The sequence below is a fragment of the Pleurodeles waltl genome, chromosome 11 (genome assembly GCF_031143425.1).
Source record: "Pleurodeles waltl isolate 20211129_DDA chromosome 11, aPleWal1.hap1.20221129, whole genome shotgun sequence".
Lineage (NCBI taxonomy): Eukaryota > Metazoa > Chordata > Amphibia > Caudata > Salamandridae > Pleurodeles > Pleurodeles waltl.
In genome coordinates this window covers 1,025,925,811-1,025,944,256 of record NC_090450.1, presented here as the reverse complement: position 1 = coordinate 1,025,944,256, position 18,446 = coordinate 1,025,925,811, and the positions used below count along the sequence as shown (strand labels likewise).

The window sequence follows — 18,446 nt, the reverse complement described above, 5'->3', positions numbered from 1 at the left end:
TTGGCCTTCGTTTGCACAGCTCAAGGTGTTGCATGAAAGGGCCGTGCATGCGTCTTTGGCCTTCATACGCGCAGCTCAAGGTGTTGCATGAAAGGGCCATGCATGCGTCTTTGGCCTTCGTTTGCACAGCTCAAGGTGTTGCATGAAAGGGCCGTGCATGCGTCTTTGGCCTTCATACGCGCAGCTCAAGGTGTTGCATGAAAGGGCCGTGCATGCGTCTTTGGCCTTCATACGCGCAGCTCAAGGTGTTGCATGAAAGGGCCGTGCATGCGTCTTTGGCCTTCATACGCGCAGCACTAGCACATCGTCTGATACTGACCACAAGGTGGAGCTCTTTAATACCTGGCCCGGACTGTCTGCGGAAGGATTCTTAAGATATTTCAATGAAGGCAATAACTCAAAACAATACAAAACATGTTATAACAACATAGTTTATGTTAACTCGATGCACTTTTGACTAATATAGTCTGAATTACATCTTTTAAAATGGCTGTACAGGGTATGATACACAATAAGCTCAGCCTTAGTGTCACAATCGTCATTGTGTCAGATGAGTATTGATTGAGGGATTTGGAAAGTAGCAGACTAAATGGAAAAATGAGCCAATGTTATGGGCTCTGGTTCCTCAACTTTCACCCAGATTTCTGTCCCAGCCAAGGGAGCAAGGCGTGAAACTATGGGTCACTGTTACTGCAGCAGTCGCATTGTTCGACTCCACGAGCGGAAATCGGAGTCTCCCGGGTTGAGACGTGTGACTCCACCGCACAGCAGTGAAGGAGCTGGGGACCTGCTTCTGATGTGGCCGAAGACCGTCTCCAGACCAGAAGAGACAAGAATCACAGGGTGACAGGAGGCCAACTCTTAGACAAGTCCTCGTGCATAGCTTCAGGAACCCACTGGCAGTAAGCAGACAGCAAATCTGAAAATGGAGAATCAGGTTATTTTAATGGGGTTTCTCAACAGCAGGTACACATAATGAAAAGCCACTTCATTAATACACAGAGTTACATAAAACTTCAAGAAGGTGGTCGCCAGGCCTAGAAATATCCACTGAATGACAAACGTGCACCGCCACCAAAATTTAATGAGGTCTAAAGGTTGAACCTTTTTACTTGACCCTATTACTTTGACAGTGTCCCTTTGAACATCTACAAACTAAGCAGACCTGGAAGACGGGAGATCCAGTTATTGGTGACCTGCTTCTGGACATTTCAGTTTGCATTTAATGGTCATGCTTAGTTGCGAAGTAAGTCATTCTGAGGATATTCGGATTCAATGCTTAAAGTTGTCATTTGTGTAGGATTTTAGTAATCCTAGAGGGTAAGTGGCTTCCCTTCTAAATTCTTCCCTCCTTTATCTCTCCTTTGACTCATCCCAAGCCCCATTTTACTACTGAGATATCCCTAATCCCCTTCTACAGACTCTTTCCTCCTTCTCCTCTCCTTTACTCATCTCAAACCCCATCTTACTACTATGCTCTCCCGATTAACACGTCTGGATTCTTCCCTCCTCTATCCCTCCATTATTCTGGTCAATCCAACTAACAGACTCACATGTCCTCGGATCAAATGAACTCATACCTCCCTATACTAATCCACCACCAATCCTTTTGTGTTCTGGGGTAATGTGCTACTCACCGAGAAGCACTTTGACATCTCGTCATTGGTGTTAAGCACTATATAATTACAGTTACATGAGCCTGACATGGTAAACACGCCACCAGATGACGTGCAGCGGTGCAACCACACAACAGACTCATTTTTGAACCCTAAGCAGACTGATCATGTGTCAGCATTACCTCCGACAGGCTGCCCGGACTGATGCCAGATTCACTGGTTAAAGGCCTGGAGGGGTGGGCAGGAGTCATTCATGACATATCTGCTTCTAAAGGGCTGATAGGGCTGGCTCAGACTCCGTCACATGTCACTTACACATCAGTGGTACTGGGCACAGTCAGCCACATGTCAGGATCAGTTCTGAAAGGCGGGATGTGTGGAATCAGTCATGCATCAATCTGGCATCTTAAAGGGGCCATCCAGTGAATGACGTCACCACAGACCTCTGAAGCCAAGCTGACGCCATCAAACAATGGAAGATTCTGGGACGCCTACTGCTGGTGACTGCTAGCGACGAAGGACTAGGCAGAGGGCGCTGTCCCTCTACAATGTGTGGCCACTTTAAGGGACAATAGAGCGGGGAGACACTCAGGACCCCAAACATCCTCATGTCCCACTGGTTCTGCCTCAGCACTGCAGCATCACATGAATAAAGTGTATTAATCATTAAAAAAGAGTTAACAAGCTTATTTTTACTCCATGTGTCCGCCCCAAAGGACCTTCTTGCGCAACTGAAAGTCAAAGACACTCATTTTATCAAACTGGGAATGTTGAAAGGCTGACTGGGTCCACTAGGATTTACTCCCCAGGATTAGCTACTTATGGGATCTAACAAGGATTCCTGCAGTAGATATATTAGAAGAATGGTTCTCCACCGCCGGCTTGTGGTAATTACTTTGCCAAAGTAAACAACTGTATACAATTAAATATGAATTTTAAGGCCAATTTCAGAATAAAAAGGTGGAGGGGCAGCCAAGCGTGTCTAGCAACGTTAAGTTACTCATGTGGATCTAAGTGGCAATTTGTTGATTTCTCAGGCTCTGGAAATACAACCCTCCCGCCCCTTACCTGGCGTGTTATGAACTTTGACGCCCAGACACAGCCAGATCTAGAGGGGAACAAGCCGTCCTTATGAGGACAAGATGAAATGTCAAAAGTAATGCTTACACTTCGAGTTCCTTTTCCAGGCCGCCAACAAGGCCTCTCGACAGTCTGCATTTTCAGACACAAGGGCCTTCAGGAGCGCTTCTGTCCGCGGCTGGAGCCTGTGTGGAAGGGAAAACATTACTTGGTCTGTAACTATCTGTTTGTAGCTGAGCTGTAGACTGACATGCTCTGCACACTCCTGCCATCTAGTGTTGGGTTCGTGAGTGACATACTCTGCACACTCCTGCCATTTAGAGTTGGGTTCGGGAGTGACATGCTCTGCACACTCCTGCCATCTAGTGTTGGGTTCGGGATTGACATGCTCTGCACACTCTTGCCATCTGGTGTTGGGTTCGTGATTGACATGCTCTGCACACTCTTGCCATCTAGTGTTGGGTTCGGGATTGACATGCTCTGCACACTCTTGCCATCTAGTGTTGGGTTCGGGATTGACATGCTCTGCACACTCCTACCATCTTGTGTTGGGTTTGCGATTGACATGCTCTGCACACTCCTGCCATCTAGTGTTGGGTTTGTGATTGACATGCTCCACAGGTGGAGTAGCAGTGCTGATACAGGTGCCACCCCTGAGTGCTGATGTCAGTTTCTTTCTGGACTCTGTCTGTGCCCTAAGACGTGGAGCCCAAAACTTAGTCAGAAGTACCAGTGTGCAGATCTCAAGATTGGGAGATTTTTAGAAAGGAAAAGAGAACACAGGAGGTGGTAGGGTCATGAGGGATCTGCACTCGGAGAAACGACCAAAAAGAGATTCACCAAAGTCAACTAACTTGTTCTTTTGATGGATTCTTCTATCTTCTAATCACTGATCCCTCACGTTTACAATAGAGGCGGTCTGTGGCAGGTCTGTGCAATGGGCTCACACGAAAAGACCCTGCAGAACTGAATAAACAAAATGCCCTTCCCGTTGGACTTGGCTATCAAAGCAGCAGTACTTCATGAACATGTGACCCGATGCTCATGTCACAGTCTGACAAATGTTCTGAACATGTACTTCATGTGCCAAAGCAGTGGTAGGAGCCTTAGACGTGGCAGAATGCGCCCTCAATTCTTCAGAGGGCTGCTTCTAGGTCAGTGAGTAGCAGGTCTTAATGCAGAGGAATATCCGCCTGGGCAAAGTCCTTTTCTGCACTGATTTGTCTTTTTTACCCCAGAGAACTCTACAAAGAGCTGATCCTCCATCCAAAGGTCTTTGGAGATATTGATGTAAAAGCTCCAAGCTCTTTTGGATCCAGCTGATGGAGTCTCTCCTCTTTTGAGGAATGAGGCCGAGCAAATAACATTAGGAGGGCGAAGGATTTCCCAAGTGAAAAGGAGTCACAACCTTTGGCAAAAAAGCCGGCCTTGGTCCTCAACACCAGTTTGTCTGGAACATAGGTGGTGTAAGGTGGTTGCAACGAGAGGGCCTGAAACTCACTCAGGCAGTGGGCTGAAGTACCTGCAATGAGTTTTCATAATAAGGACATGCAACAAGCAGATGTACATCGGCTCAAAGGTAAGAGCATATTAGGAAATTCAGGACCAAATTGAAATCCCACTGTAGTATCACAAAGGGTTTTTGAAGAAATCTATCTATTAAACCTTTTTAAAAACTAATCGCAACAAGTGATTTAAACAAGGATGGATGTCCAGTAAATACAAAAAAATCGATATGGCAGAGAAGTAGCCTTTAATGGCACCCACTGCAAGTCCATGCCGGGCCAAAAGACAAAAAAAATCACAATATCATGAAGTTTAGCCTGTAAAAGTCCCAAGCTATGGACTCCACACCGGGTCACAAACTTGTGCCAGCACTCTGCATAATCAGATTTTGCAGAGGGGTGCCTCACAGCAAGGATAACATCTACTACCTCGGAAGGAAGATCACACACAATCAACTGCCACCGCGTAATCTCCAGGCAAGGAGTAGACTGCACAGACCCAGGTGCAGAAGCATGCCCCTGCTGTGTGACAGAAGGTCCTCCTGAGGTGGTAGTCTGATCGGAGGACATATGCTCATGCCCAGAAGTCTCTGGTACCAGACTCTTCTGGCCCAATCCGAAGCCAGTAGGATCACATGGGCCTGGTTGTTTCTTATCTTCAGAACGTGGGGCAGGAAAAGCAGTAGTGGAAAGGTGTACACAAGTCCTGTGCTCCTCTCTAATCTGAATGCATCTCCAAGAGTAAGGGTTCTTGAGCGTTCCATCACGCAAAAATTGTGACGTTGCACATTTGTGACAATGGTGAAAAGATCTAACCAGGGTTCTCCCCAATGTTGGAAGATTCCCTGCACCACACCTTGGAATGTACTCACCATTCCTGATCTGCCAGGGCGCCAAAGACTCAGTTCGTCCGCCTGGCATTCAAAGATCCCATCAGGTGGTTCATGACTAGGCATATGCCCTGATGGTCCAGCCAACTCCAGAGATGAAGTCTCTTGGCACGGGACTGCACTGTCTTGCTTGTTGCATTACCACATGGCGGTAGTGTTGTCCATGAGAAACTGTACCGGCCTGCCTTTGATGAACAGCAGAAAGGCCTTCAACGCCAGGTGGTTAGCCCGCAACACCAACAGACTAAGGTGAAGTCAGATTTACCCTTAAGACCAGAGTTCTTGGATCTCCACGTCCCCAAGATGACTTCCTCAACTAAGCAGTGATGCATCCATCACCTCTGTCTGTCAACTCTGGATGGGAAAGAGAGAGGGGTATTCCACTAGCTATGTGGTCGAGCAAAGACCACTGCAGATCTTATACAGTTTCTTCTGAAATCTGGATGGCTCCCTTGGTGCTGAGCCCAGATCCCACTGCAGAACCTAAAGGTTTCACTTGGCACAGCCGATGAACAGGATGCAGGAGGCCAGTAGGCAAAGAAGCCTCAAAGCAACTCTGCTCGAGATCCTGGACAGAGGATGAAATATCAGGATCATGACACTCGCTGCAATGCCAGACTACCTCATGAGCAGTGCTTGGCTTATGACTGAGAGTCTCTTCGAGGTTAAATCCTGGAGGGTTGATCTCCAGGTATTGATTGAGGTATTGTAGGTCTGGGTGTAGCCTTTTGCATGGGTTCAGGCCTAAAAAGCTCTTCCTTGACTTCGATCTCTTGGACTATGAGGGTCTGCTCTTTCTAAACTGCTGGGCGTGTCAGAAGAGCCTTCACCCTTGTAGTATGCTCCTTTGAGCAGCTCGGAGCCAAGAGTGGCCGGAACTATGTTGGGGTCCTGTCGCTGGCATTGTAAATTGTATCCAACAATACTCTCTGGGAAGCAGAAGTTTACGACTCGATGTTGATCTGATCACAGAAATTCCAAATTACCCTTCGGGCAGAGCTGGAATGGTGAATTCTCCATACCCCTGCCCCCAGGAGACATCCTCAGACAATTAAACTGGAGTAAAGCTGTGGTGTGGGTTGACTTTGAAAAGGCGAGGTGAACGGTGAGTTTTCTAATGCTATATCAGGATAATTCGGCACTGGAATCAAATGAATCTCAGATGTAGATTGTTGGCCTAGGAACTACATTTGATTGTCAGAACGCGATGGTGGGAAAAAAACAACTGAAGTGGAGTCTTTCTTTTGGTGCATTGTGGGATCCAGGGAGGAGTCAAGGGATATATCAAGACCAAAGTAAAACAACTTGCAAAGGCCCTGACCAATAGTGGATGCGAAGGGTATGCAGAGCAGGTGATTTACAGCAGCACACAACTTTACATGATCAAGGGAATGATTGCAGAAGCACCCGGACATATGACACACAAGACCCTGAAAAATGCCTGGTAACTGGAGACCAACTGAACACCTTAATGTGTGGCCTCGTATAATGTGTAAGAGGTTCGTATGTATAGCGCACTTATACACACATAATAATAAGTCCTGCACTGCCACACTTTCTCTGCCCTTGGACGACTTCCTAGTACCTCAGGGCGGCTTCTCTATTGTGTGTCTCTCTCTCTGCTATTCCTTGAGTCTCTTTGTTACTAAATAAGTCACTTTGCACTCACTCTTAAGTTGTCGAATACTCAACAACCTTCTGGAAGTCAGTGACACTTTCTCTAGCTCTGTCTTTCTCTGTGTCACATTTTTCCATCTATACCTTCTTTGCAATGTGATCCTCTGAGTGTGCTTTAAAGAAAGTAGTTGACATTTCATCCTTCGTACTATGTTCAGCATAAGTCAGTGCCAACAGTTTACGGCAACTCGTTTATAGCTGCAGCAGGGTATACGCGGGAGAAATAAATGACAATTCTGCAAATAAGTGAGCGCACTAGTACAGTGCCCAAATCTGACTTAAACTGTATCCTTCTGACAAGAAAATATGCGCAAACACTTAGTGACTGAACATTACATATTATACTGCATAGTGACAGGTTAGGAGAAAAAAAACCTCTAGCATGTCACAGTTTAAACAGTTTGGGGCACTTCAATTTTTCTATTCTAGCCAGAGGAAGCAGGGCATCAACCAACACATCTGCTCACTGCGTGGATTTACAGACAAAATGATTCCTGCACAGTTCATGTCCTCATCGTGTTCAGGACTTTGTTCGCGACTCACAAACACCCAAAGCACATACACTGCTATTACTACTAGGAAAAGAACTAACTTGGACCAGGTTTTCAGCATCGTAACTGGACTGGAGAGGAGACAGCGAGTGTAGGAGCCCAACTTCTTAATTACCTAAAGAGAAAAGAGGATTAAGTTTGAGAAGTACCTTCTGCAGAAGAGACCGCTTCCATTCACACATCACCTGCCCTAGACCCTCCCTGGCCTTCACCCTCTGCATGCAGCAGTGAAACAGTGCTTTATAGTACAAACTAACACAACAAAAAGTCTTACAAAGATGTCACAAGGACCACCTCAAACTCACACCTAGCTACACAGCCTGATCCAGGCTGGATAGTGTATCCTGCCTCACACACACCACTACCAGTCGTACCACCTACAAACTGTGTGACAGAGTACGGTCCACACTCCGAACCTCAGCAGTTTAGCTGAGTTCACGCAACATCTCTCACTCTCCACAGCCTACAATATATTCACCACCTAACTAGACTATATCAGAAAGTTGACCCCCCACACTATCCTAGAAACATTCTGAAGTTGTAATCTCAACAGACTTTGCAAACAATTTCCATGATGCCTTTGTGCTTTAATATTATGAATTTATTATTATACTATATTTTGGTTTTTAAAATTTATTTTTATTGTTGGAAATCATCCGCACCAAGAATGTCTGGACATCGGAGACTTCTGACTTGGAGGCTGTGGCTTCTCTTTGTCCTAGCATGCTGACACTGCACAAGCTTCGAAGGTCACATCTCCTCCACCACCAGCTATTAAGTCTTTAAGAATTGTAAGCCCATGTGGGGGATCATTGTAGTCTCAAGTTTCCACCACGCCCAACCATCAGGCTATCTTTGTGAAGAATGAACTGCAATCACTATCTTGTCCCCGCTGAACTCGCTTTCTCTTACTGATAGTCGATGGGAAGACTACACCTCTTCTCAGAGACTCCAGGGTAGACCTGACTTTGCCACCGTGATTCTTTCTGCTAAAAACACTTTCACAGAGATTGGAAAAGCCAGCATGAAGAGGGAGTTGCAGTTTTTAAAGAATACCTACCTGCATTGCCATCTCAGAGTAGGGCTATTGTCTACCCTACAGTTAAGCCATTGCAGGTTTTGTATAACTTTTTAACTTTTATTAGAATTACTCCGCTACCCCAGCAAGCAGTGATCATTGACCTCCTGGTGAAGCTGCTTTTCAGTGCTCCCAGACCTCGGGCGTGAGATACTGTAACCAGCACAATGATGATCTGGAGGCTGTGTTGGCTTCACAAGTTTGCTCCAATCTTGACCTGCTCAGTACATTTTAATTAGTTGATAGGCTCAGTCACAAATCTGGGCACAAACTTGAACTTGTGTTTCTGAATCCAGGGTTAGGCGTTACTGCAGAGATATTTAATCTACTGTGGGCTGACCTCTTCCAGGTCCAGTTTCTATTACTTTACAACGTCCTCAATGGTTTACAACTTTGGGTGAACCCAGGAATTGGTGGGGTTAGATTAGTATGGAAGATGTACTATCATATTTGTAAGGAAATGCCTCCTTGGCATGGTTACCCCCTGACTTTTTGCCTTTGCTGATGCTAAGTTTTGATTTGAAAGTGTGCTGAGGCCTGCTAACCAGGCCCCAGCACCAGTGTTCTTTCCCTAACCTGTACTTTTGTTTCCACAATTGGCACACCCTGGCATCCAGGTAAGTCCCTTGTATCTGGTACCCCTGGTACCAAGGGCCCTGATGCCAGGTAAGGTCTCTAAGGGCTGCAGCATATCTTATGCCACCCTGGGGACCCCTCACTCAGCACATGCACACTGCCCCACAGCTTGTGTGTGCTGGTGGGGATAAAATGAGTAAGTCGACACGGCACTCCCCTCAGGGTGCCATGCCAACCTCACACTGCCTACAGGTATAGATAAGTCACCCCTCTAGCAGGCCTTACAGCCCTAAGGCAGGGTGCACTATACCATAGGTGAGGGCATAAGTGCATGAGCACTGTGCCCCTACAGTTTCTAAGCAAAACCTTAGACATTGTAAGTGCAGGGTAGCCATAAGAGTATATGGTCTGGGAGTCTGTCATGCACGAACTCCATAGCACCATAATGGCTACACTGAAAACTGGGAAGTTTGGTATCAAACTTCTCAGCACAATAAATGCACACTGATGCCAGTGTACATTTTGTTGTAACATACACCCCAGAGGGCACCTTAGAGGTGCCCCCTGAAACCTTAACCGACTATCCGTGTAGGCTGGCTAGTTTTAGCAGCCTGCCACACACCAGACATGTTGCTGGCCACATGGGGAGAGTGCCTTTGTCACTCTGTGGCTAGTAACAAAGCCTGCACTGGGTGGAGATGCTTATCACCTCCCCCTGCAGGAACTGTAACACCTGGCGGTGAGCCTCAAAGGCTCACCCCTTTGTTACAGCACCCCAGGGCACTCCAGCTAGTGGAGTTGCCCGCCCCCTCCGGCCATGGCCCCACTTTTGGCGGCAAGGCCGGAGGAGATAATGAGAAAAAAAGGACTCACCACTGGCCAGTCAGGACAGCCCCTAAGGTGTTCTGAGCTGAGGTGACTCTGACTTTTAGAAATCCTCCATCTTGCAGATGGAGGACTCCCCCAATAGGATTAGGGATGTGCCCCCCTCCCCTCAGGGAGGAGGCACAAAGAGGGTGTAGCCACCCTCAGGGCTAGTAGCCATTGGCTACTAACCCCCCAGACCTAAACACACCCCTAAATTCAGCATTTAGGGGCTCCCAGAACCTAGGAACTCAGATTCCTGCAACCTAAGAAGAAGATGACTGCTAAGCTGAAAAACCCTGCAGAGAAGACGGAGACACCAACTGCTTTGGCCCCAGCTCTACCGGCCTGTCTCCCCACTTCTAAAGACACTGCTCTAGCAACGCTTTCCACAGGGACCAGCGACCTCTGTAGCCTCAGAGGACTGCCCTGCATCTAGAAGGACCAAGAACTCCCAAGGACAGCGGCTCTGTTCACCAAAGACTGCAACTTTGCAACAAAGAAGCAACTTTGAAACAACACGCGTTTCCCGCCGGAAGCGTGAGACTTGGCACTCTGCACCTGATGCCCCCGGCTCGACTTGTGGAGAACAATCACTTCAGGGAGGACTCCCCGGCGACTGCGAGACCGTGAGTAGCCAGAGTTGACCCCCCACAGCGACGCCTGCAGAGGGAATCCCAAGGCTCCCCCTGACCGCGACTGCCTGCTTTTAAGAACCCGACGCCTGGTAAGGACACTGCACCCGCAGCCCCCAGGACCTGAAGGATCCGACCTCCAGTGCAGGAGCGACCCCCAGGTGGCCCTCTACCTTGCCCAGGTGGTGGCTACCCCGAGGAGCCACCCCCTTGCCTGCCTGCATCGCTGAAGAGACCCCTTGGTCTCCCATTGATTTCTATTACAAACCCAACGCTTGTTTGCACACTGCACCCGGCTGCCCCCGTGCCGCGGAAGGTGTACTTTCTGTGTGGACTTGTGTCCCCCCCGGTGCCCTACAAAACCCCCCTGGTCAGCCCTCCGAAGACGCGGGTACTTACCTGCTGGCAGACTGGAACCGGGGCACCCCCTTCTCCATTGAAGCCTATGCCTTTTGGGCACCACTTTGACCTCTGCACCTGACCGGCCCTGAGCTGCTGGTGTGGTAACTTTGGGGTTGCTCTGAACCCCCAACAGTGGGCTACTTTGGACCCAAACTTGAACCCCGTAGGTGGTTTACTTACCTGCAAAAACTAACACACACTTACCTCCCCCAGGAACTGTTGAAAATTGCACTGTCTAGTTTTAAAATAGCTATATGTCATTTATGTGAAAACTGTATATGCTATTTTGCTAATACAAAGCTCCTAAAGTACCTACCTGCAATACCTTTCATTTGAAGTATTACATGTAAATCTTGAACCTGTGGTTCTTAAAATAAACTAAGAAAAGTTATTTTTCTATACAAAAACCTATTGGCCTGGAATTGTCTTTGAGTGTGTGTTCCTCATTTATTGCCTGTGTGTGTACAACAAATGCTTAACACTACTCCTTTGATAAGCCTACTGCTCGACCACACTACCACAAAATAGAGCATTAGAATTATCTCTTTTTGCCACTATCTTACCTCTAAGGGGAACCCTTGGACTCTGTGCATACTATTCCTTACTTTGAAATAGTGCATACAGAGCCAACTTCCTACAATATTTCAATAGGGTTTCCTGGGTCTCCTCTTCTACCCCATTTTCAGAGTGCTTTCTCCTACTTTCTGCCTCGTTTTCACTGCTTTCTCCTTCCTTCCCCCCATTTTTAGGAGTACTTTATCCTGCTTTTTTTCCCCACTGTTCAATCCTTTTTTTTCTTCCCCCCATTGCCGCTCCCGTCTGCCACCCATTTCCCCGTCTGCAGCCTAGCCCCGCCCACCACCTTCCGGCACCCCTCCAGCCTCCCACCTCCCAGGACCTACTTAATGGAGGCCGCAGTGCGCCCCCACCGAGCAGGTGCCGGGCTAGCGCTCCCCTGCTGCTTCGCTCTTGCCTGTTTTCTCCCTCGTTCTCACTGCCTTCTCCTTTCTTTCACCCATTTTTCTCAATGCTCTCTCCTGCTTTCTGCCTCGTTTTCACTGCTTTCTCTTTCCTTACCCCCTTTTCTGAGTACTTTCACCTGTTTTTGTCTCTTTTTTCCCCCACTGTTCATCCTTTTTTTCCCCATTGCCACTCCCGTTTGCAGCTGTTTCCCCGCCTCTAGCCTATTCCCGCCCACCGCCTCCCAGCACCCTCCCTCCTCTCAGGGCCTACTTTTTGGAGGCTGCATTGAGCAGGTCCCAGATCAGCGCTCCCCTGCTGCTTCATCGCTCTCGCCTGTTTTTTCCCTCGTTCTCACTGCCTTCTCATCCTCTCTGACTTTTATTCTCAGTGCTTTCTTCTGCTTTCTGCATCGTTCTCACTTCCTTCTCCTTCCTTTCACCCCATTTTTCTCAATGCTCTCTCCTGCTTTTTGCCTCATTTTCACTGCTTTCTCCTTACCTCCCCCTTTTTCTGAGTACTTTCACCTGCTTTTTGCTTTTGCCACTGTTCAGTCCCCCCCCCCATTGATGCTCACGCCTGCCAGCCTTTTTTCCGCCTCCTATCGCCCCTCCCTCCTCCCAGGACCTACTTAATGGAGGCTGCAGTACAGCCCCGCCTGGGTGCGCCAAAGACAAGCCTGTCTGTGCCCGTCCACACCTTGACCGTGCCTAACGCCAGGACCTCTGGCTCTTCCTCCCCACAAAGATACACTACGGCTGACCTCTGTCCCTGGACTCTGGATGCACCACATCTCCGCATACCACCAGAGGACTATTCTCCTGCCAACACTGCTACCTCACCTTCAGCAGTGAAACCAGCAACACTGCGCACCTGACACATCGACTGAGACCACCACAACACAACTCCAGTGCATCCTAATCAACGCATGTTCACTAGTTAAACAAGCCCTCTAGGTCTGGGACACGATCTCCTCCCTCACCCCAAACGTTATCTTCCTCACAGAAACCTGGCTAAGCCCCGCCTCTGCACCAGACATCGCCACTGCCATCCCCGAAGGTTACAAGATAACAAACGGGGACCGAACCAACAAGCATGGATGGAGGCGGAATCGCCATCATCTACAGGGACACATACGACCTGACACGGCAATGGAACACCTCAATTTCCAACTCCACACAGAGGTAAAAAAACACCATCAGAGGCACCCTTACCTGCAGACCACCAGGACCACGCCCCAGCTTCTGCAACGCAATCCTGGAACTCAGTGCCCCACAAGCAATCGACTGAGTGCTACTTATTCCTAAGGGACCTCAACTTCTACCTCGATGACTCCAACGATGCCAACTCCACCGACCTCCTGGAAAGCTAGAGCAACATTGGCCTCAAGCAGCTAGTCAGTTACCCTACCCACATTGCAGGACACAAGCTTGACCCCATCTTCACCTCCAGCTACAGAGTCAGATACATCTACGCCACTCGCAGGCTCCAACCACCACAGCATACACTTCACCATCTCAAAACCCACCTACCCAGGTACCGTGGCCCCCCAGATCCACGCGAAGAAACTGGAAAAAGGTGTCAGAAGACCAGTGGAACGACACTCTCTGCTCCCACATCCCAGGCTCCACACACGACCCAGAGTAAGCAGCAAAGAGTTTCTCCCAGTAGATCACAGAATGCACCGATGCCATCGCCCCCGGCAAGGTCAAAGAACAAAGCAAAAGAGCAAACTGGTTCTCATCAAGGCACTGCGCTACACCAAATGCAACTGCCGACAACTTGAAAGGATGTGGCACATAAGCAAAAAAAAAGTACACTGCACCCCCTTCAGGACCGCTCTCAACCAGTACCACCGCCTTCTAACAGAAACCAAGAACGCACTAGCAGACCGCATCAAAGCCAGCACAAACCACAGCAAAAACTCTTCGCCATCCTGAAGGAGTTCATCAATCCCGCAGCCACCGAGAATGACATTGCTCCCTCCCAGGAACTGTGCGACTAGCTTGCGGACTTCTTCCACGACAAGATCTCTGCCATCTACGAAAATTTCAAATGCCAATCCTCTGCCACAAACAGCATCAACCAGCTCATATGCATGAACTCCTCACCATGCAAGACAATATCTCCTTCATGAACTCTGCACTCTGGAGCACCCATGCACCCTTGCCCTTACCACGTCTTCAACCTCGGAAGCAAGACTATTGGCAATGAGCTCAGGAAGGTCCTGAATACCTCCAACCATCGCCTCCTGCCTGGAGGTCTGAAAATAGGCTGCAGTAAGCCCCCTCCTGAAAAAAACACCCAGCGACCCAGCCGAATTGAAGAATTACTGGCCCATCTCTCTGCTCCCCATATCCAGCAAAAGTCCTCACCAAATCGATCAACCACCAACTCACCCAACACCTAGAAGACCTCAACCTCCTGGACCTCTCCCAAGCTGAATTTTGGGTTAACCACAGCACTGAGACAGCCCTGAAAGCAGCCCCAAATGACATTAGAGCCCTCATGGACCATGGGGGAAACAAAAGCCCTCATCTTTCAGGACCTGTCTGCAAAGTTTGACACTGTATCCCACCACAGATGCAAAAACAACCGATGATGGACAGATTTCAGAACAAATCAAACGTTCACCCCAGTCACAGATCTGGGTTTAATCCATCAGTTTTTTTGCTTGCCATGCCATGCCATTCCAGTTTGGAATCAGCCACATGCAAATCAGTCTTGACCCTGCTTCCCATGGGAACGGTCCAACCTGAACTACTAGGCCAAGTCCTCCCTGGACCAGAAACAAGCATCCTGGGATTAGTTTTGGGGTATTGCCCCTCATCAGCCATGCTAGCTTGAATCTGGTGGCATAGATAGCACGGGACCCACGCCTGGGGATTCCCTTCCCACTTAAGGCGACAAATGCAAAAACAACAGATGATGGATTCAAGGAAACACCCTCAAATGGATAAACTTGTACCTCACTGGCCGAACCCAAAAAATCCATCTCCCATCGTTCTCCTCAGAGCCTAATAAGATCATCTGTGGAGTCCCCCAAGGATTGTTCCTCAGCCTGCCCAGCTTCAACACCTACATAACCCCCCAGTCTATCACCGTCCTATCACATGGACTCAAAATCATCTACTATACCAATGACACACATCGCATCCTCTCACTGTCCAAACAGCCCTCCATTGCAAAAGCTAACTTCCACATATGCATGACGAACATAGCGGACTGGATGAAGGACAACTGCCTCAAACTCAACACCAAAAAAAAAACAGAAGTCCTCATCTCTGGGAACAACACCTCTCCATGGACTGACAAATGGTGGCCCACAGAGCTCGGCGCACCGCCCAACAGACCACACCCGGAACCTCAGCCCCATCCTGGATAGCAAGCTATTCATGATGGAACAAGTTGATGCAGTCTCATCTGCCTGCTTCCACACCCTTCACATTCTCTGCAAGATCTTCAGGTGGCTCCCAGCAAACACCAGAAGGACTGTCACACAGGTCCTCATCATCAGCAGACTGGACTACGGAAACACACTCTATGTAGGAATCACAGCACGTCTCCTGAGAGACTGCAGACAATACAGAACTCAGCAGCAAGACTCATGCTTGACCTCCCTAGAAGGACCAACATCCCACCCAATCTCAAGAAACTACACTGGCTCCTGATTCAGAAGAGTTGCATGTTCAAGATGCTGACCCATTCCTACAAGGTCCTGCATAACGAAGGGCCAGCATACATCAACAAACGCCTGACCTTCCACCAACCAACCAGAAACCTCCGATCAACTTCCCTCTTCCTTGCAGACACCCCACAGATTCATCAAGCCAACAGCTGAGGATGCTCCTTCTCATAACTGCCAGCCAAGGCTTGGAACAACCTCCCCCTGCACCTCAGGACCACTCCAGCAACTCAGAAGAGAACTAAAGACCTGGATGTTCGAGTGATCATACCGCCATGCAGCAGCATATAGCTCCAGTGCCTCAAGACCCGCACGGGTGATTTGCTGAGCTCTGTAAATGTTTGATTGATAGCCTTTCTATTTCACCTTCTAATGTTCTTGTCAAAGATTCTATTTATCACTTATCTGATCCTGTACACTGACGGGTTCACACTAAGCTGGCATCAAACAAGAACAAAATATCCAAGGTTGGTTTTCTGATGAAGAGAAAAAGAAAACAAAAATCTCAACTGTTACTTAGAGTATGTTGAAGCAATTACTTGGAAGACGCAAGCTCCATTAGAAAGCAAAGCTGAAATCTTATAATGTGGGGCTTTTTGAGACGTAATCAGAGTCAATCTGCCACTCCATTATTAAAGGGCCTGATAATTCATCCTACAGGCTATTTGATTTCCCTTATTGTGCTAATGACAATTTTTCAAACTTCTGTGATCAGATAGCTCGATCTTTCAATTCAGAAACGTAGTAAAATCTATACAGGTACTGAATGATAGCACGGTTCTTGTGGCTGCACTCTTTACTCTATGTTGAATTCTATTACTGGGAGGTGCTTAGTTTCTTTTGAATGGGTCTTTGAGGCAAAATTATCTTCACAGGATATTCTACTCATCCTTTTCCTGTTTCAATGTTCAGGGGCTGGAATCCAGTAGTAACCACTACATTACTACCAGGCAAAATGCTTCCTTCTCGAGTGTGGTTGGCTGTGATTACAGAAGCTGAGTGGCGTCCCGCCTCATCAAAAAACATGGAGCAATTTAGATCCTAGGGGTTCAAACAGCTGCCTTCGCATTAACCTTCCACAAGTGTGGAGGAAAAACTGGTAACAAATTTGAAGCCAAGCGTTGTCAACATATAGGGAAGCATCCAGAGTTGTGGATTCTTTGGGGCTAGATACCATTCTGACGAATTATCACCTACCAAGTCTGTGCTAGTTAGTGATTGAGGAAATCAAAACACTCCAGGATTCTAAGGACTTGGCGGGGCTGGATTGTTCTGATCTCTTCATCATTTCTTACACGCCAGACCATGCTACCCTGATGAGAAGATTAGCTGCCACTAGCGTTATTGAAACGTCTCTATTATAGGTCTTGTTTTTGATGGATGACCCTCCAAATCTTACCCATTCCCCTTCTGAAGAAGTTCCAGAATATCCTGTGCAATTCCGTAAACGCCTATCCCCACCCTGCTAAGAATATTTTTGTTTCTTTATCTTTCACAGATTATAAACAAATGACTATCTAGTTCGAAAGAGAGTCTCAAACTCACACTCTACCAATGCCTTTTGATCAATCAACAGTGGGTGAACATAAGTTTGTACAGTTTAAGTTGCACAAAACCAAACTCTTGGTGTTTGGAAAAAGAGATCACATTGACAGTGCATTATGCCTCCCTGCTATGAATGCTCTCCCATTACCAGTTCTCAAGGTTAAGCTCTTAGGTATAGTCTTGTTTTAAGAGTAGCATCATGAAACAAAACTAACCACAGCCTATCTCAGACTGGCAGCCTGACCACCTCTGTAGGCTGCTCACAATTCACCACCCCCACAGCCATAATGTAGGAAGTTGGCTCTGTATGTGCTATTTCAAAGTAAGGAATAGCATGCACAGAGTCCAAGGGTTCCCCTTAGAGGTAAAATAGTGGTAAAAATAGATAATACTAATGCTCTATTTTGTGGTAGTGTGGTCGAGCAGTAGGCTTATCCAAGGAGTAGTGTTAAGCATTTGTTGTACATACACATAGACAATAAATGAGGTACACACACTCAGAGACAAATCCAGCCAATAGGTTTTTATATAGAAAAATATCTTTTCTTAGTTTATTTTAAGAACCACAGGTTCAAATTCTACATGTAATATCTCATTCGAAAGGTATTGCAGGTAAGTACTTTAGGAACTTCAAATCATCAAAATTGCATGTATACTTTTCAAGTTATTCACAGATAGCTGTTTTAAAAGTGGACACTTAGTGCAATTTTCACAGTTCCTAGGGGAGGTAAGTATTTGTTAGGTTAACCAGGTAAGTAAGACACTTACAGGGCTTAGTTCTTGGTCCAAGGTAACCCACCGTTGGGGGTTCAGAGCAACCCCAAAGTCACCACACCAGCAGCTCAGGGCCGGTCAGGTGCAGAGTTCAAAGTGGTGCCCAAAACACATAGGCTAGAATGGAGAGAAGGGGGTGCCCCGGTTCCGGTCTGCTTGCAGGTAAGTACCCGCGTCTTCGGAGGGCAGACCAGGGGGGTTTTGTAGGGCACCGGGGGGGACACAAGTCCACACATAAATTTCACCCTCAGCAGCGCGGGGGCGGCCGGGTGCAGTGTAGAACAAGCGTCGGGTTTTCAATGTTAGTCTATGAGAGATCTCGGGATCTCTTCAGCGCTGCAGGCAGGCAAGGGGGGGATTCCTCGGGGAAACCTCCACTTGGGCAAGGGAGAGGGACTCCTGGGGGTCACTTCTCCAGTGAAAGTCCGGTCCTTCAGGTCCTGGGGGCTGCGGGTGCAGGGTCTCTCCCAGGCGTCGGGACTTTAGGTTCAAAGAGTCGCGGTCAGGGGAAGCCTCGGGATTCCCTCTGCAGGCGGCGCTGTGGGGGTTCAGGGGGGACAGGTTTTTGTACTCACAGTCTTAGAGTAGTCCTGGGGTCCCTCCTGAGG

The 18,446-nt window shown here is 48.0% G+C and overlaps 1 protein-coding gene across 1 annotated transcript in view; it reads right to left on the bottom strand.

The window, feature by feature from the left end:
- Window positions 1-415: 415 nt before the first annotated feature.
- DHX37 (DEAH-box helicase 37) overlaps window positions 416-18,446 on the bottom strand; it is a 520,920-nt gene continuing 502,889 nt past the window's right edge. Inside the window, exons 26-28 of the mRNA XM_069215377.1 lie at window positions 7,361-7,434; window positions 2,784-2,881; window positions 416-919 (exon numbers count right to left, since the gene is read on the bottom strand). Coding sequence (XP_069071478.1) covers window positions 837-919; window positions 2,784-2,881; window positions 7,361-7,434 — 255 coding nt within the window. The 3' untranslated portion in view covers window positions 416-836. The remainder of the gene's footprint in view (window positions 920-2,783; window positions 2,882-7,360; window positions 7,435-18,446) is intronic.